Source organism: Dreissena polymorpha, chromosome 9, assembly GCF_020536995.1.
Source record: "Dreissena polymorpha isolate Duluth1 chromosome 9, UMN_Dpol_1.0, whole genome shotgun sequence".
NCBI lineage: Eukaryota > Metazoa > Mollusca > Bivalvia > Myida > Dreissenidae > Dreissena > Dreissena polymorpha.
In genome coordinates, this window is record NC_068363.1 from 5490008 (window position 1) to 5511476 (window position 21469).

Here is a 21469-nt window from a genome sequence, read left to right on the forward strand (position 1 = left end):
TTAATTAAAAACTTAAATCTAGTAAGAAAGGTCTTTGATTAAATTATCTAAATGGCGAACGTTTAAGTCATGATTTACCAGAGTACAGCTCATAACAAATGATTTTTATATGCAATTGAAGCAATTCATTAAATATTTACAGCTTATTGTTAACCATTCCTTTGATGAATATTTTATATTGATGCATCAAAAACAATTCAGATAGGACTACAAGAAAATTAATCATGTTTTAGAGTAAGGTTTATTTAATAAGAAATCTATCATTTAAATGTATAAAATAATTCCACAAATGAAAATGATAATATTTTTAATTGAGCGATAAAGCACATTTATCAGCCTGCATGCTCTATTAAAGTCATATTATATTTTAAGAGAGGAAATAAAGTAGAAAGAAATGTGTGAACAAAGAGGTAATAAACTATAATAAATATGTTTAATGTGAACATACAAACACACCTGAATAATTGATTCAATGATCCATACAAAGGAAAAGGCAAACAGAAAATCTCAACAAAAAACATACTCTTCTAACAAGTTTATACATACCAGGGTATGTATTTGTAAGTATGAAACTACCAATAGTTTGAAGTCACGTGTGAAATTCCAGTGATTTTGAGACAAATAATTTCAGCTGTTACCTTCTATCATTTCAGCAATCAAAAGATAATTTTGTAAAGATTATTGATGTGTCATTGTTAAAGGGACCTTTCCACAGATTTTGGCATATAATAATTATGGAAGTTTGTCATTAAATGCTTTATATTGATTAATGTACACACTGGATCTAAAAAGCTCCAGTAAAAAATAAGAATAAAATTACAGAAAGACAAAAAAGTAACCCTCAACTGGGCTCGAACCACTGACCACTAAAGTAAAAGTCTAACGTTTAGACCTTTTGGCCATCCATGCTCATACAATAAGTAATGTATTTTATACTTTATATATAAGCAACCTTGTAGTATCACAAAATATAACGATAACAACTGAACTCTCCAAATTATTGAATCGTTTTGTGATGCAACGTTTTATAATGTTTAGGTTTTTAAATCCTCAAAAGATGCATATAATGGATATTTTAGAGCATGATAAATGTTCAGTATGACTGTTTCCTCACAGATAAAATAACTACAACGACAATTTGCAAATCTGAAACCATTATTTTTAATTTTGTAAATTTACCAAATCATAAAAAGATCCCTTTAAAGTAGAAAAGAACACGGGACATAAGATGCAATAATATTAACATGTATATACACAAGATGTATAAATGTCGCTTAAACAATATATGAAGTAAACAAGAGCTTTGTCACAAAGATGACTATAATACTCCTGCCAACAACTATTTAGGCAAACCTTATACAGTATATAAACCTTACAAGCAGGAATATTTCACAGATATTCATTTTTGGTTTCAAGATGTCATTAATTGAATTTACTAGCAAAACTGTAATATTCATAACAGTTTTGCATTATTATAAATAAAAGTAAATAAATAATGTGCCTGACCTAAAATTTGAAACTGGGACTCAAAGAAGCCAAAGCGAGCTGGTAACCTCTCTATCATGCAGGCATTTAAATATGAGTGTTAACGCTATGTCAGTAATACACATTCTTGAAATAAGCAATACAAATAATTACAAATATTTAAATATTTTTCTAATTTCAATTAATGATTATCAAAAAAATAAACATTTATTTCATAACATTTTTCATAGTCTGCAGTGTTATTTTGCATATTGCAATATAAAACATCATTCTTTTTTTATGAACATTTTCTAATCATTTTTGAAAAACTTGGATTACGTTTCATATGGCTGTTCTATGCCACCATACAAATGCGTTTATGACCAATAAGACAAAAACTAATCAATGTAGAATCATGACTACAAAATAAATATAACAAAACGTAATGTTGCCATAAAGTGCTACCAGTCATAAATTTGGTTGATAAGAGACCTTCAATACAATATATAAAAGATCAAGCACCCAAGTAAAGATAGGGTACCAGAGTAGCAATAGGACTTCATGAAGATAGTTCTGGGGCATTTACTTCAGACTTTTAAATAATGAGTGAATGTTTTAGATAAGTTTTTCAGGTTGACAAGGTCCTTACCAGCTTGGGAAGACCATGATAGATTCCACAGCACCCTATGTCATCGAAACCTGTCTGTTATGAGACCACCGACAAACTCTCATACATAGGGTGTGGGAATCATACCTTAGTTACCTAGGAGATAAGTGTGTGTACTAGCCAAAGAACATCAAATTGAAACAAGGGCTGTTTGTAAAACATGCATGCCCTCCATATTGGCAGTCAGTTGTAGTGGCAGCCATTGTGTGAATATGTTTTTTGTCACTGTGACCTTGACCTTTGACCTAGTGACCTGAAAATCAATAGGGGTCATCTGCCAGTCATGATCAATGTACCTATGAAGTTTCATGATCCTAGGCCTAATTTTTCTTGAGTTATCATCAGGAAACCAAAACTGTTTCAAGTCACTGTGACCTTGACCTTTGACCTAGTGACCTGAAAATTAATAGGGGTCATCTGCCAGTCATGATCAATAAACCTATGAAGTTTCATGATCCTAGATGTAAGCATTCTTGAGTCATCATCCGGAAACCATTTTACTGTTCTGAGTCACCGTGGCCTTTGACCTTGTGACCTGAAAATCAATAGGGGTCATCTGCGAGTCATGATCAATGTACCTGTGAAGTTTCATGATCCTAGGCATAAGCGTTCTTGAGTTATCATCCAGAAACCATTTTACTGTTTCGGGTCAACGTGACCTTGACCCTTGACCTAGTGACCTGAAAATCAATAGGGGTCATCTGCGAGTTGTGATCAATGTACCTATGAAGTTTTATGATCCTAGGCATAAGTGTTCTTGAGTTATCATCCGGAAACCATTTTACTATTTCGGGTCACCGTGACCTTGACCTTTGACCTATAAACCTGAAAATCAATAGGGGTCATCTTCGAGTCATGATCAATGTACCTTTGAAGTTTCATGATCCTAGGCATAAGCGTTCTTGAGTTATCATCCGAAAACCATTTTACTATTTCGGGTCACCGTGACCTTGACCTTTGACCTAGTGACCTGAAAATCAATAGGGTTCATCTGCGAGTCATGATCAATGTACCTATGAAGTTTCATGATCCTAGGCCTAAGCATTCTTGAGTTATCATCCGGAAACCATCTGGTGGACAGACGGACATACGGATGGACCGACATGAGCAAAACAATATATACCCCTATATATACCCCTTCTTCTTCGAAGGGGGCATAAATATTTAATGAAACCTTATGGATATTCACAACACGTACATTAAAATATTACAAACACTAATAAATGTTAATGATGTAATGCCCTCCAATAGGCTATAACTGCCATCATATCCCCGTTCTTATCTTCACAAGTCCTAAATATGGCTTGTTAACAGCTTCAGTAATGAATTGAAACACAGGACACAATGCCAACCACTGCCAGTCCATTTTCCTTTCACTGATCATTATATTTGTCTAGAGACTTTATTTAACAGACAAAATTACGCAATATTTATTGATGTTTTTTTCATCGTAGTGTTCATATATATAACCTGAATTGCCATGGCAATAATGAAATTGAGCAGTGCTCTTGTGAAAAGGGGGTTTAGTGCATGTGCGTAGAGTCATCCCAGATTAGACTGTGCACTCTGCGTTCCACTTTTTATGATTTTACTGTTTAAAGAAAGTCTCTTCTTACCAAAAATCCAGTTTAGGCGGAAAATGTGTGCTGATTAGCTTTTGCGGACTGGGACGACACTTTATGCATATGCATTAAACTCCCTTTTCACAGAGCACAGATAAATTCATATCAGAGCAATTTGAAAAACAATGTTATAATCGGCATTGTGTCCCACTTTTTGGAGTTAATTAGAAGCGAGACAATCAAAGCAAGTCTTACATCTTCTGACTCATAAATTGGCATAAGGTCACGTTTCTGGCGTTTGTTCTGTAATAAGTTGGTGTAAAATAACCATTGGTTAGTCGGTGAAAGAGTGAGAAACAAAGGAGGGAATACCAAACGTTTGATGTTGTTTATTAATATTTTGCACAGCTCTATTTTAATGATAAAAAAATGGTCAAAATCTTCATTTGACTCTCTTTTATTTAACAAAATCATCAATTAACATTGATTTCAATGGTCAAACTTATAACATAAGGCAGGTATTTGATAGTTTGCTGTTCAAACTTTTACCCTTTCACCCCTCCATGTTTTTAGCGTAAATAAAACAACACAAAAGTTAATACTTGTCATGAAACCATTGCTTCATCCTTATGACAAAGTAACTTTATGCAGAAATCTAGCCAGTATAATAACTTAACAACCATTGGTGACTTTTTTAGACCATGACTTTTGATGTTGCCTTGTGTAATCATGGTTCATATTGTAGGTCTTTTTATATCACAGACTATTTTGTATACTCTCTGATTATACTCCTTTAATTGACGTTTCGGCATAATGCCTTTATCAAAACATTGGAAATTATATGTTAACTACATTTTTACGTCTTTTGACTGCACAATTTAAATAACAAAGAAAAATGTTTTTAAACGTCAAATGACGTTGTACATGATGACGTCATAAATGGCGTTATATAAAATGGCGCCAAAAAAAATGTAAAAATTCGCCAAAAATGAAATGACGATAAACACTTACATATTGTATCTTAATCTTATGTTAAATGTGTGCTTTATATATTTAATAAATTGATATTTTACAATAAAACAATCATCATCATATGTAATTATAATCTACCTTAACTTATTATCATAAATTAAATAGGGTAAACTTATTTAATGACTCTAATTATTTCAATCCATATCTATGTATAATATTCTAATGATATTTGATTAAATAATCATATATACTTGCTATTCTATATATCATATACACATTATGGACAAGATAAATTATTACAGACTTATTAAAGAATTGGAATTTATAAAGAAGTTTCAAACGCAATCACCAAATGGACTAAATACAAAAAATCAACTTGATGTCCTGCTACGGGAAACTATCTTGTAAAAAATATATGTGAAAAACATTTTATATTAAACATCAACATAAATGAATGTAAAAATAATAGTACTTTATGCAATTTATCTTGTCCATAATGTGTATATGATATATAGAATAGCAAGTATATATGATTATTTAATCAAATATCATTAGAATATTATACATAGATATGGATTGAAATAATTAGAGTCATTAAATAAGTTTACCCTATTTAATTTATGATAATAAGTTAAGGTAGATTATAATTACATATGATGATGATTGTTTTATTGTAAAATATCAATTTATTAAATATATAAAGCACACATTTAACATAAGATTAAGATACAATATGTAAGTGTTTAACGTCATTTCATTTTTGGCGAATTTTTACATTTTTTTTGGCGCCATTTTATATAACGCCATTTATGACATCATCATGTACAACGTCATTTGACGTTTAAAAACATTTTTCTTTGTTATTTAAATTGTGCAGTCAAAAGACGTAAAAATGTAGTTAACATATAATTTCCAATGTTTTGATAAAGGCATTATGCCGAAACATCAATTAAAGGAGTATAATCAGAGAGTTATAAATTTTTTAATATCCCTTCGGATAATTCAACTGAGCTATTTTGTATAATCAACTACTCTATGAGGTTCATACCAGTAATGGACAAATAGTTTGTGATATGCTAGCTAACTTTAGAATTAGTACATATCAATTCCCACATTTCAAAGCAGTGCAAAACTAAGTTATTGAGTAATCAGCTGCTTCAATGTTATTTTACGAAAACAGTTTGGCATTGTTACAATGTATTAGTAATAGTGATTACTGGTCGGCGAGTATTTACGGCATTAATTTATAGAAATTTCCTTTTTGATTGATTTCACAATGTACAAATTCAACAATAAAAATTTGCATTAAGCATCCAGAGTTTTTCCTCTTTGTAAACAAAATAAAGGTCACATGTGCACATGCACATAAAATGAGGCACTGGAAGGGTTACTGGTACATAAAACACATTATTTTTCCGGTTGACTGAAGTTTTTTTCCAGAAATTTATTTCAACACTTAAATAATTTTAAACAAATAAATGCTTTATAAGTTTATTAAATTTTCATACTATGATATAAATAAATGATGAGCTGAAAGTTGATAAAATTTTAATAGCAATTTATGAATAGATCAATTATAAAAATAAAAGGGGAGTAAGCCACTGAAAACAAGAGTTGTCCCAAGACGGCACGCTGTTCTATTCTTCCATTCTGATAATGTTTGGTTTCAGTCAGTCACCTCGTATAATGTCACATAAGACATATTGGAAGTTTTATTTCTGTCGAGGTTGACAAGTCTATGTAAACTTAAAGATGAAAATTTGTCAATAAAGCAAACAAACTGACAAAAAAATTGTATTTTGAATTTTTATTCCAATTAATTTAGATGAATTTAATTAATATAGAAGTTAGAGAGGGTAAACTCTCCTTCCATTTTCAGTAACAATGACACTTTACCCACTGGCACCAAATGCAATATCTCCTCAGATCAACATGTAACCTACTTAATGTATCTACACACAATATTTCAACATTATATCTCCATCCTAGCTGAAAGTATGGGACACAAACTTGGTATATGAGCCGCAGTCTGTGAAAAGGGGGTATAATGCATGTGTGTAAAGTGTCGTCCCAGATTAGCCTGTGCAGTCAACACAGGCTAATCAGAGAAGACACTTTCTGCCTAAACTGGATTTTTGCTAACAAGAGACTTTGTTTACACAGAAAAGCAGAAAATGTCGTCCCTGATTAGCCTGAGTGGACTGCACAAGCTAATCTGGGACGACACTTTACGCACATGCATTAATCCTCTTATTCACACAGCACAGCCTATATATATTTTTAAGGACAGTACAAATAGGGGCATAATTCTGCTTCACTGCAGGTCAGAGTTATGGTTCTTGTTCTGTGACCTCCAATTATTATCTTAAAACATATGTAAAGTTTCGTTAAAATACCTGAGTTAGAAACAGTGATATGAAGATGTTGCACATATACCTTTACCCACTATGCCTAGTGGACTCTCCCATCCTCCTAAATTGGATCAATTTATTTCCAAAATTAGGGATGTCTAGTATATTTATTTCTATATTTAGAATATTTCTCACAGAAATTCCTTAAAGCAAACAGCACAGACCCTGATGCCGCATCATGCGGCGTCTCATCTGGGTCTAGGCTGTTTGCCGAGGCCTTTTTTCTAGACACTAGGCATAAATGGGTTAACAAGAGTATTACACAGATGCCGAAAAATGGGAAAATAGTAGAGCTCGGACTATTTGGTGAAATGTCAAGCTAAAAATAGTGACATGTACGTTAAGAAGAGTTTACTAAAACATTATGTAATAATTAACACACAGTAGTGCAACAAAATGTTCAACATCACATGATTTGAACAATATTCTTTATAAATAGACAGCTTAAAATACAACTGTCACTGTCAGGACCATGCCCTGAAATGTGATTTTGTTGCACATGGGCACATCATTTTACATTTACAGAAGACATTCACATGAGTTTTAGACTAGAAAAATAAACATAATGTTTGTTTTTTTTAACAAAAAGTAAATTGCCTGTTTTGAATACCTATGACATTTACTTGAAAATGCAAGTGATAATTTGAAGAGGATGACATAATTTATAAAGGGATAACAAAGTATGTTTGTTTAAAAAAAAGGAAAATATAAGTGTCCGGAAATACTCGCTAACCAGTATTATTATGTTTTCTCAACAAAACTTACTCTTACTAGCTGAAGAAAATACAATATTAGTTTAATACACACACATTAAAATACAACACAAATACACAATAACTGAGAGAAATAAAATAATAAACCATGTAAATAAACCAAACATCACGCATTTCCATATTAGGATCACAGAAATTTGTTATTGATGAAAATCCAAAAATGATTTGATAATCAGTACATAAAAGAAAATTATTGGTAATTTATTTCAACACAAGTTAATAATGTTAGCTTTAAAGAAATATAAGATATTTGTTCATGTCAGCGTAAGATTGTTTGTTATTTCACGAGTGATCATAGAAAATATATTTTCATGAGTGACGCCACCGTTCAACTACATGAGGAGCTACCTCATACATTGCTACAGACACACTTTCCAGCCAGATATAACACAGACACACACATACACAAATGAGGAAAGAGGCCAATGACGTCTGTTACTTACTGTGACGCTGAGCAGTTTGGTGGCCATGTTGCTCACTTGCAGGTTGGAGAACGGCTTGTCGATACCCCAGCTCTCCAGGTACTGGGACACACGGACGGACGCACGTGTGTTGGTATGGAATCGCGACCTTATTGGTCTCATTTCCATCTGAAACAAATTCAAGAATAATGTGTGATGTTTTGATAGCCCAGTTATTTGTATGCAAACTCAGAATTAAAAACCTCTGAATTTAATCACTATTTAGATAAAATATAAATAGCTTTTAAATAAAGAAGAAGCATCTGCTTGTAAGGGCAGTCAAATATTAATTTTTATATTAAATTTTCATGACATAAAATTGTTTTCTTGTTTGACCATATCAATTGAATATTGCCATGTTAAAAGATTTATCAATTCTCTCTTTTTAAAGTCCCACTCCACCAAAAATAATTCAATTCATCCTCAAATAGCATCAGTTGTTATGAAGAGTTTGTTTTCTTCATAAAACCTTTAATAATATATATTCATATAATTTTGAGAATAACATTAGCATATAAGCATACGCTCTAGGTGCAAATAGAAAATATACTAGATCATTCACTTGGTACTAAACACAATATACCTATCCATTTCATCACAAATCATCACAAGCTATTGCATGTATCGAAACAATACTTTAAATAAGCACCAACTCTTTATGCATGTCCAATTTTAATGTTGATCTTCTAAGTTATTTTGCACAGCAAGATGTCCTTTTGAAACCATTACTGCATATTAATTGTTTTATAGCCCTAGTGGACTGGGACTAAAAATCATTCCAGCAAGGCTTACTTTCTTTTCCTCTGGCAGGATCAGGTAGGTTTGTATGTTGCGCTCGTTGAGCAGGGAATCACGCTTGCCACCGTCACCAGGGATCACCCGAAAATCCCCGTCCAGGCAGTCCAGGGTCGCCTTGGAGATGTGAACTCGCCTGGAAAGGTCAGGTAAAGGTCAGCTTTTAAGAGCACACACATATCTATTCAAATTATTCTCTTAAATAGGTTTGTTTGGTTCATTAGATCTTAGTGTGACGTTAACTAATGTTATGACTATTCATGACAAGAATGTCTTTGAATTTAAATCTTTGGGTATAAATGCAATTAATATCTAGAAATGGATTAGAAATAACAAACTCCTCTTGTAATTTTCTTGTTGCTATACACAAATATTCATGCTTCAATAGTCATAAATATACATGCATATTTTTGGAAATTGAGAAGTTTTCCAAAACTTATAGCAAGCACCATACGACAAGCTAACAAATACAATATACATTTTTTTCAACAATATTTAAACAGGCAACACACTTAGGAAAGCTTTTGAACAATTAGCAACTTAATGTCTAATAGTTTTTTACAACAAGGTCTTATTTAAAAACAAGCGATGTGTTTGTGAAACACTATGTCCCCATATATTTGACCTTTGACCCTGAAGGATGACCTTTACCTTTCACCACTCAAAATGTGCAGCTCCATGAGATACACATGCATGCCAAATATCAAGTTGCTATCTTTAATATTGCAAAAGTGTTAATAAAATGAGTGATTTTGACCCATATATTTGACCATTAACCTTGAAAGATGACCTTGACCTTTCACCACTATAAATATGCAGCTCTATGAGATACACATGCATGCCAAATATGAAGTTTCTATCTTCAATAATGCAAAAGTTATGGCAAATGTTAAAAGTTTGCACGAACAAACAAACAAAGCAACAAACCAACAGACAGGGCAAAAACAATATGTCCCCCTCTATAGTGGTGGGAGACATAATAATAAGTTGACATTGACACAATTTCCTGAACATTAAATCACGATGTAACAAACTCTCTTACCCGGGCAGACCGCCTGATTCCATGTGGTTGGCAATGGTAACATCATCGGACCAGACGTCAAACTGCCACTTCTTGAGCCCCAACACCCCACACAGCACAGTGCCTGAGTGGACCCCGATACGCATGTCCACCTCCACACAGGTCGCCTCCCGCACATTCCTTGGGTTGTATGAATGATCCTCAATTTAATGCCAAGAAGTAACTAAAGCTTTGTCACAGACGTGACGAATACCCCCACATGTCGCATTGACACAGAATATTTTGCATATTGTCTTCACAAAAAACAGCGGACACCATGCTTAAAACGCACTAAGTGACCCCGTGACCTAGTTTTTGACCCGGCATGGCCCATGTTTGACCATGACCTACACTAGTCCATATAAACGGACTCCCAGAGCCTTTGATAATTTTTGCTATGGCGGCTCTGGAAGCAGGCCATTGGGCTATAAAGCTTAGAGTTGAATTATTGCAACTATGACCTACACATCATCTAGATACAACTTCTGATTAAGTGTGGTGAAGATCGGATGAAAACTACTAGTACTTGAATTAGAGAGTGGACACCATGCTGAATGTGTAAAACACACTAAGTTACCCCGTGACCTAGTTTTTGACCCAGCATGACCCATATTGGAACATGACCCAGACATCATCTAGATACAACATCTGACCAAGTTTGGTGAAGATCAGATGAAAACAACTCGAATTAGAGAGTGGACACTCAATACGGACGGACCGACCGACCGACAGACAGACAGACCGACAGACAAGTTCACTCATATATACCCCCCTTAACTTCGTTTTGTGGGGGGTATAAAAGTATTATGCTTTGTTTATTTGGGTATTTTTTTTCCTTTTTCAACAGTATTTCAGTCCTATCATGGTTTGGTCAGTTAACCTACTTTATCGTAAGCCTTTCCGACTTAGTAGCAAAGTGAAAATGGCTATGTACAAACAACATAAAACCAGAACAGCCTGCAAGTAACTCGCAGTCTGTTCAGGTTTTATGCTGTTTGCGGCTCATCAGTATCTTACTTAGGGTTGGAAATGAAGCCTTTAAAACTTGAATACAGTAAGAAAGATCTTTTTTTTAAACTTTCTAGGGACTATCCGTCAAAATACAAATCTAAGTGGTAAAGCGTTAAACTAGATTAGCTGATTTATCAGTAAAGTGCACATTTTTTGCCAGTTATAGACAACTGCTTTACTTGAAAGGTATAGGGCTCTTGAAATAATTTTTGTGTGACAAATTCCTCATAATACAACAAATGTGGCCAAGCTTGGAATCTTTCCCACTTCTCTCCAATTTATAGCGCTGAGCTCTAAAAACAGAGTTAACTGGCCAGTTAGTGAATATTTATAAAAATATTTTTGCATTAAGGATTTTGTTTGCTTAGTTTGTTCCTGGTTGTAGACAGTGCATGAATAATAATAGTCCTCTATGTTAGACGCAAAACTGCGATATCTAATATTCTTTGTTTCCACTTGCAAGGCTGACTCTGCATAATCATCATGGTACACAAGAGTTCCAGGAAAAGTTTTTTCAATAATGTTATCATAAGAACATAGTTTAATAATCATATTAGTCATATTAACCCTTTCGGCGCTGGAACCGAATTTTGAAGGCCTTTGCAAACAGTTTGAATCCAGATGAGAAGGGTTAAAAAGAAAATTAGAAACATTGTTTCAGGTGTGACTTTAAATTTACAATAATCCAAAGGCAGTAAACTGCAACATATTATGGCGCCTTTAACCCTTTGCATGCTGGCAAATTTGTCGTCTGCTAAAATGTCTTCTGCTGAATTTCTAAACTTAGCATTTTCTTCGATTTTTTTCAAAGAACACTATCAGTATAGCAAACAGTTTGGATCCTGATGAGACGCCACGTTCAGTGGCGTCTGCTAAAATGTCTTCTGCTGAATTTCTAAACTTAGCATTTTCTTCGATTTTTTTCAAAGAACACTATCAGTATAGCAAACAGTTTGGATCCTGATGAGACGCCACGTTCTGTGGCGTCTCATCTGGATCCAAACTGTTTGCAAAGGCCTTCAAAATCCGGTTCCCGCACTGTAAGGGTTAAACAGTAAATTCCTGACAAGAAATGTTTTTGCAAATTGCTTATGAAATATTTGTCCTAAATATTCATGAAGTTATTTACATGCAATATCTATCTGTAATATTCATCTTCTACATGTCACACTGATAATAACCTGCTATCACAGCTAGCGTGCTTGTATGACCAGGAACCAATCAATCATATGACATCCGTAGACATCCTTACTTGCTTACAAGACAATGACCACTTTAAAAAACGATTTCCACAAAAAATAATTTGAATTGGCATCCTGCAAAACCTTCAAAAGTTCTACTGCTCAGATCAGCTTAAAATGAGCCATGCTCTGTGAAAGGGGGTCAAATGCATGAGCGTAAAGTGTCGTCCCAGATTAGCCTGTGCACTCCACACAGGCTAATCAGGGACAATACTTTCCGCTTTTATGATATTTTTCGTTAACAGAGAGTCTCTTCTTATCAAAAATCAAGTTTAGGCGGACCTGATAAGTCTGTGCGGACTGCGCAGGTTAATCTGTGACAACACTTTACGCAAATGCATTAAACCCCCTTTCCCCAGAGCAAGGCTCACAATCTAATTTCTATGAATTAGTTGCCTTACAAAGACAAAACAGGATTGTGAACAATATGTCACAAAGTGAAGGAATGTTTTGAATCTCCTGATGCTTTCTAATTAACTCATTTATGCCTAGTGTCTAGAAAATAGGCCTTGGCAAACAGCGTAGACCCAGATGAGACACCGCATGATGCAGCGTGTCATCGGGTCCTGTGCTGTTCGCTTGAAAGAATTTCTGTAAGAAATATTCTAAATATAGAAAAAAGTATACCAAACATCCCTAATTTTGGAAATAAATTGATCCAATTTAGAAGGATGGGAGAGTTCACTAGGCATAAATGGGTTAAGGACATTGGTCTCTGGTCTGTCTGAAATATCGCAGCATCTTTCTATGTTGATACAATCTATGGTTTATGTCATGGTATAGAAAATCATTAACTGTCCTCTACTGAAAAACACTTTATTCCTAACGGTCTATAATTATTGTTTGTCTGCTTGTCTGCTCTTTGTCTGAATTCTGATTCTGATTTTATAAATGTTTATAAATGGTGGAAAATAAAGTGAATACCTCAACAAATCTCTAAAGGCCAATAATTATTTGTTTTGAATATCAGACCCAATGTTTGCACTCATACATTTAAATTGTTAGAGATTTCTAAACATAGTTGGATTAGTGATAAGGCCAGTATTAATATACAAAACAGAATTTTATATATGAGCCGTGCTCTGTGAAAAAGGAGTTTAATGCATGGGCATAAAGTGTCGTTTCAGATTAGTGTGTGCAGTCTGCACAGGCTAATCAGGATTAACACTTTCTGCTTTTATGATATTTTTCGTTTAAAAGCATTATATTATTTTAAAAAATTGGAAATATTACTAGCCAATAATGATCCAATTATTTAAACATTTGTGTAAATCAATAATATTATCAAGCTTCTTTAAATGGACCATGCCCTGTGAAAAAGGGGGTTTAATGCATGTGCATAAAGTGTCATGCAAAATTAGCCTGTGCAGTCCGCACAGGCTAATCAGGGACAACACTTTCCGATTGTACCATATTTTTCACTTCAAGAAAGTTCTTAGCAAAAATCCAGTTAAGGCGGAAAGTGCAGTCCCTGCTTAGCCTGTGCAGACTGCACAGGCTAATCTGGAACAACACTTAACCCATATGCATTAAACCCCCTTTTCACAGAGTACGGCTTAAATTAAATGTATGAATTCTTTTTTGAATATATGACATTCTTTAGAAAATCATCATTTGACCAAACTGTTAACAAATCCCTTGAAATCAATAGTGCTGTTATAAAGTGGTTTATTGAATTAGAATAAAACAACATTTAAACATAATAACATAAATGAGATGATCTTGGCTAAATTATCCAGTAAATATTCCAAATAAACATGTATTTATAAAGCAATTATCAGAAATGTAACAGTTAACCCAAAGGCATGATATTTCAACAACAGAACTCTAAAAAGACAAGTTTGGCAACAGTTTACCGTAATTCCCAGAAAATTTATCTTGAGAAACTTATTGTTTAGTTGCAGGCACCAAGTTAGTAAATCAAAACCTTAACAGATGAAATTCTTAAAAACTGTAATAATACATTCAAGGAACTATAAATAAATTAATTTAAAAACTTGATATTATTATTAGGTGTGTACCATTTAACTTATTACAATGACAGATTCTAACAAGACTATTGTCAAGCAATCTAAGTCCCCTACCGGCTCCACCATTGTCAAAAATTCCAGATTTTTATTTGTATATATATTTGTTGCCATAGCAACCAAATTTTTTTATTTAGGAACAAAATGAAATGACGTGCATAATGTCCATATTGCCATCTATCCATGTTTCAAGTTTCATGAAAAAATATTAAGAACTTTAAAAGTTATTGCAGGATCCAGAAAACCACCATTTTCAGCAGTATTTCTAGTCTATTTGTTGCCATAGCAACTAGAATTTTTGACGTCTGAACAAAATGAAATGACGTGCATAATGTCCATATTGCCATCTATCCATGTTTCAAGTTACATGAAAATATATTAAGAACTTTAAAAGTTATCGCAGGATCCAGAAAACCACAATTTTCATCAGTATGTCTCGTCTATTTGTTGCAATAGCAACCAGTTTTTTTACGTCCGAATGAAATGAAATGACGTGCATAATGTCCTTATTGTCATCTATCCATGATTCAAGTTTCATGAACAAATATTAAGAACTTTAAAAGTTATCGCAGGATCCAGAAAAACCACCAATTTCAGCAGTATTTCTAGTCTATTTGTTGCCATAGCAACCATAATTTTTGACGAAGGAATGAAATTAAATGACGTGCATAATGTCCATATTGCCACATATCCATGTTTTAAGTTTCATGAAAAAATATTAAAAGTTATCGCAGGATCCAGAAAAGTGTGACGGAGACAAAACCATAAGTCCCCTCCGGTGAAACCGGTAAGGGACTAAAAATGTCAATTCATAGAAAGTGTTACTATAAGCTTATGGCACTCCTACAGTCATGATTAACGGGTTCATAGCTGCAACATATTTTGCCTGCACTACTGTATAAATGATGGTCATGTTACAGATATGGGGCTTATCAGAGGGGGCTTATCAGGCGAGGCTTTACAGATGGGGCTTATCAGATGGAGCTTATCAGATGGGGCTAATCAGGTGGGGCTTATCAGACAGGGCTTATCAGACTGGGCTTATCAGACTGGGCTCATCAGGAGGGGCTTAACATACAGGGCTTATCAGATGGGGCTTATCAGATGGGGCTTTTCAGACTGGGCTTATCAGAAAGGGCTTATCAGATCAGGCTTATCAGATAGGGCTAATCAGGTGGAGTTTATCAGACAGGGCTTATATGATGGGGCTTATCAGATGGGGCTTATCAGACTGGGCTTATCAGACTGGGCTTTTCAGACTGGGCTTATCAAACAGGGGCTTATTAGACAGGGCTTATCAGGCCATGCTTATCAGACAGGATAAATCAGGCCATGCTTATTAGACAGGACTTATCTGGCCGAGCTTTTCAGATTGGGCTTATCAGGCTGGGCTTATAAGGCTATGCTTATCAGACAAGGCCTATCAGATCGTGCTTATCTGATGGGGCTTATCAGGCGGGAATTCTCAGACTGGGCTTATCAAACAGGGCTCATCTGGCAGAGCTTATCAGGTGGGGCTTATCAGACAGGCATATCAGACAGGGTTTATCAGGAAGGGCTTATCAAAAATAGTTTATCAGGCGGTGCTTATAAGACAGGACATATTTTAGGCAAGGCTTATCAGATGGGACTTATCAGACAGGGTTATTTGGCGGGGTTTACCAGGCAGGGCTTATCAGACGCCGCTTATCAGGCTTATGAGACATGGGCTTATCAGATGGGGCTTATCAGGCATCGCAGACCATGACATCCCTCATTTCTTTTCTTATGTCATGTTGAACAACAATTAAAAAATATAGTAATGCATTTTTATAAATTTCATAATAATAAAAGAAGGTGCCTGTATGCAAACAATTCACCAGTTTGCTGTCTTCTTATACAATTAACAAAATTCAGATGTCTGAAATACGAATCAATACATGGATATTCAAGATGTCAGTTTTATTAATGAATTGCATTATTTTTTATTTAATGAAATCTGATGATATTTTGTATGCTTGTTTTGTTGTGAGTTGCTCTCTGATAGCAGTATTGAATAAATGTATTAGAAAATCAATCCCTATTGGGTCTTGTGAATAAACAATAGTGTCGAGACAATAGCAAATAACAATAAAGCAACAGGGCAGTTGCAGATTTCCTTCCATATATATATATATATATATATATATATATATATATATATATATATATATATATATATATATATATATATATATATATGTGTGTCTGTTAAAACTTGATGCCAATTTCAAATGTTTGTTAACCACAATTCATATGTAGTAATGCAATTTATATTTCTTGTGTGTGATGGTCTATTATTCCTAATGTGCATGTGTGTACAAACTTTTACGGAAATGTTTAAAACATATATTTTTAATAAATAATATGTATCTGACTGTCTTGTGATGAATACATACGCTACAAAAATACCTATAATTTGGCTTATAGTGGAAAGCTTAAGATACTTAAGATCCTTTCAGATGTCACACAGGGCAATAAGAGCAGAAAGTACTAGGTCAGATGTCACACAGGGCAATAAGAGCAGAAAGTATTAGGTCAGATGTCACACAGGGCAATAAGAGCAGAAAGTACTAGGTCAGATGTCACACAGGGCAAAAAGAGCAGAAAGTACTAGGTCAGGTGTCACACAGGGCAATAAGAGCAGAAAGTACTAGGTCAGATGTCACACAGGGCAAAAAGAGCAGAAAGTACTAGGTCAGATGTCACACAGGGCAATAAGAGCAGAAAGTACTAGAATTCAGTAGATCCTTTCAGATGTCACACAGGGCAATAAGAGCAGAAAGTACTAGGTCAGATGTCACACAGGGCAATAAGAGCAGAAAGTACTAGGATTCAGTAGATCCTTTCAGATGTCACACAGGGCAATAAGAGCAGAAAGTTCTAGGTCAGATGTCACACAGGGCAATAAGAGCAGAAAGTACTAGGATTCAGTAGGTCCTTTCAGATGTCACACAGGGCAATAAGAGCAGAAAGTACTAGGATTCAGTAGATCCTTTCAGATGTCACACAGGGCAATAAGAGCAGAAAGTACTAGGATTCAGTAGGTCCTTTCAGATGTCACACAGGGCAATAAGAGCAGAAAGTACTAGGATTCAGTAGATCCTTTCAGATGTCACACAGGGCAATAAGAGCAGAAAGTACTAGGATTCAGTAGGTCCTTTCAGATGTCACACAGGGCAATAAGAGCAGAAAGTACTAGGATTCAGTAGGTTAAGATTGAAGCCTTAGACCCTGTCATATAAAACCCCGTACGGGTGATACCAATTTGCTACCCACCTTATAGCTTCTATCATTCTGAGGCCCATTTTCACACAGTTGCTGGCATGTTTCTCTGTCGGCGTCGGTAGTCCCGACACACAGTAATAGCAGTCTCCCAGAATTTTTATACGCATGCAGTTGTTCTTCTGAAAACAAAAATAATATAAATACTATAATTTTCAGTCAATATTTCAGCAGAATTGGCTAGCAGAATATCCTAAACAGTTACACACACTTATAACCTATTAGTTGTTACTGTAATTAAAATTATTTGTGAAAGAAAAATTCATATAACTGAGTACATTATATTTCTTGTATATTAAGTACCATTATACAAGGTCCATTCAATTAACTATTGTGATAAATGTTGTTTTTTTGCTTTGACAAATGTGGTGACCATTTTGCGATTCTAAAAAAAGCAAAAGATTAACTTTGTTTTGACACTCGTGAAAACCAATGCCAATGTGATTAAAAACATTTACAGCAAAGCTTGTTCATAATGCACATTTGTGTACAAAGTTGTACATCTGGGTAAGCAATCCTTCACTACAGATAAAACTGTAACTGATCATGAGACAGGATGTTCATATTCATTTCAAATTAAGTTTAGGTCTAGTAGAAATGTCGTTTGATTAAATATTCAGACACAAACACCATGCAAATTTAATCATTTTTGTGTGGGGGAGGTTTTCATAAACCCCCCAAAAAATTGCATGTCAGACCAAAACACTAAATAAGAAAATTATATTTTAATTGTAGTTTGACCGAAATGTGTTGTTGAAGACTCATTCCCCACAACCTCACATTATCCCTTTACCACTTAGATATGTATTTTGGCGCTTATGTAGTCCCTTAGAATTAAATTGAATGAAATACCTTTCTTACAAGTTGCAAGTTTTAAAGGCTTCATTTTCAACCCTTAGATACTAATGAGAAGCAAACAGCATAAAACATGAACAGACTGCGAGTTATTTTCAGGCTGTTGTGGTTTTATGCTGTTTGCACGTAGCCATTTTCACTTTGCCTCTTAGTGCGTTAGGGTTAATTTGACATCATTTGCGACTGCTTTGAACACAACACTGTTGCTGTCAGTATTTCGTTGCACATAAAGTAATAAACAAGGTACAGAACATGTACGAAAGATGACGACAACAGATTGTCTGAACAGACTGCTTCAATCAATAATACTAATCCCCATGTAATAGTAATGTAACACACATTCAACGGCTTTTCAACAATGACGTTATTGTTGCATGGATGAATATGTACAAACTGAACAATGATGTTGATTAAATTGCAAAAGAGAAGAATTCAATACAATATTGTTCAATTTTTGATTAACAAATGGGGATTATTAGCTAGTGATACTAAATTAATTATATTTCAACAGACAATCAATATGCTAAAATATATAATAATCAGTTCTTTTGGTACAACAACAAAGGGCTTTTTATCATCTAGTTATCACATAAAAACTGTACTGCATAACCATCTTTGTTCAAAATTATTTATGTGCCTAACATTTCTAAATCAGATTCAGTAGCTTCAGGCTCAATTTTACAAATTAAATATTTGAAATCAACTTCAAGTAATAATAATCACTAAGTAATTCTTAAATAATGGAAAAAAATATTACAAGTAATTGTAAAGAAATCAATTAAAACAATTCGCATTTTTGCATTATAATCAACAATAGCTACAAATGACAACAAATTTAACTTACTTCTGCTAACTGGTCAAATCTTCCGAAGAGTTCATTGAGCATTTTCACCAGCTCGGGAGCTGTGCATTCTGCAGCCAACGGGGTGAAGTTCACAATGTCAGCATAAAGTATACTGCAAATAGTAGGACGCGGGTCTATTCTGTTGACTCTTTACCACTTAGAAACGTATTTTGACGATTCGTTTAGTCCCTTAGAAAGTTAAATTAAATTAAAGATCTTTCTTACTAGTTTCAAGTTTTATAGGCTTCATTTCCAACCCTTAGATGCTGGGGAGCGGCAAACAGCATAAAACCTGAACAGACTGCGAGTTACTTGCAAGCTGTTGTGGTTTTATGCTGTTTGCACATAGCAATTTTCACTTTGCTTCTGAGTGGGAAAGGGTTAAGCAACTGACAAAAATGCTATGTTTTATTAAGCAGCTGACAAAAATGTTCATTACAATCAAAAACCCGACAAAAATGATCTGTTCTTCAAATACTATCTTCTGTTACTTAAGTACGTGACAAAAATGTTATATTTGCAAAGGTACCAATCCCAAGACATGTTTCTGTAAGGCACAGAGGCTCTCATATTGAATGTTTGTTTCAACACTTGACCTAGTATGTCAAAATCAAGCTGCTTATGGTAAAATTTTAATTTTGACCTTTAAGTGTGATGTTGAGTTTTGAGGTAATGAGATATGCAGGAGACTCAGTCTCAAGGCCGAATTTCACCTTTGAACTTTAAATTAAAATAGAAATATGAATAAAGAAGTTATTGTCTGGACTAGATGTTGCATGGCCAAATTTGACCTTTGGGGTAGTGAGAAAAGTGTTACACGCCACACATAATCTTATGATGGTTAATGATTTTTTATAAGTCATTTAAATTTTTACCTTTGAGCTATAAGTGTGACTTTCATCTTTAATGTGGGACAGACAAGTGTAACATAAGACATGCCGTCTTTTGTTGGTTTTACATTTTCAGAAAGTTTGGTGACAATCAGATTTTAAACAAGGTTTGTTTGTAAAATACACATACCCCCAAATTGGGCTGTCAGTTGTAGTGGCTTCAGGTCACTGTGACCTTGAACTTTGACCTAGAGTTCTGATCAATGTCCCCATGAACTTTCCTGATCCTAACCCTAAGCATTAGTGAGTAATAATCCGGAAACCATTTTACTGTTTCATATCACTGTGACCTATGAAGTTTCATGATCTTAGGTGAAAGCGTTCTTGAGTTATCATCCAGAAACCATTATACTGTTTCGAGTCACTGTGACCTTGACCTTTGACCTAGTGACCTGAAAATCAATATGTGTCATCTGCCAGTCATGATCAATGTACCTATGAAGTTTCATGATCCTAGGCGTAAGTGTTCTTGAGTTATCATCTGGAAACCATTTTAATGTTTCAAGTCACTGTGACCTTGACCTTTGAGCTAGTGACCTGAAAATCAATAGGGGTCATCTGCCAGTCATGATCAATGTACCTATGAAGTTTCACGATCCTAGGCATAAGCGTTCTTGAGTTATCATCCGGAAACCATTATACAGTTTCGAGTAACTGTGACCTTAACCTTTGACCTAGTGACCTGAAAATCAATATGTGTCATCTGTCAGTCATGATCAATGTACCTATGAAGTTTCATGATCCTAGGCATAAGCGTTCTTGAGTTATCATCCAGAAATCATTATACTGTTTTGAGTCACTGTGACCTTGACCTTCGACCTAGTGACCTGAAAATCAATAGGGGTCATCTGTCAGTCATGGTTAATGTACCTATGACGTTTCATGATCCTAGGCATAAGCGTTCTTGAGTTATTATCCAGAAACCATTACACTGTTTCGAGTCACTGTGACTTTGACCTTTGACCTAGTGACCTGAAAATCAATAGGGATCATCTGCCAGTCATGATCAATGTACCTATGAAGTTTCATGATCCTCGGCGTAAGCGTTCTTGAGCTATCATCCAGAAACCATTTTACAGTCAAGAGTCACTGTTACCTTGACCTTTGACCTAGTTACCTGAAAATAAATAGTG

General features: G+C 34.5%; 1 protein-coding gene across 4 annotated transcripts in view; it reads right to left on the reverse strand.

Moving 5' to 3' along the window:
- Positions 1 to 21469, reverse strand: part of LOC127845643 (adenylate cyclase type 2-like) — a 123703-nt gene that overhangs the window by 22211 nt on the left and 80023 nt on the right. For 3 of the 4 annotated variants that reach the window (XM_052376669.1, XM_052376667.1, XM_052376672.1), the window contains 6 exons: positions 19447 to 19558; positions 17742 to 17869; positions 10148 to 10306; positions 9103 to 9241; positions 8293 to 8439; positions 3949 to 3996 (listed from right to left, as the gene is read on the reverse strand). In XM_052376669.1, coding sequence (XP_052232629.1) covers positions 3949 to 3996; positions 8293 to 8439; positions 9103 to 9241; positions 10148 to 10306; positions 17742 to 17869; positions 19447 to 19558 — 733 coding nt within the window. The remainder of the gene's footprint in view (positions 1 to 3948; positions 3997 to 8292; positions 8440 to 9102; positions 9242 to 10147; positions 10307 to 17741; positions 17870 to 19446; positions 19559 to 21469) is intronic. The other variant, XM_052376668.1, reaches the window with a different exon arrangement.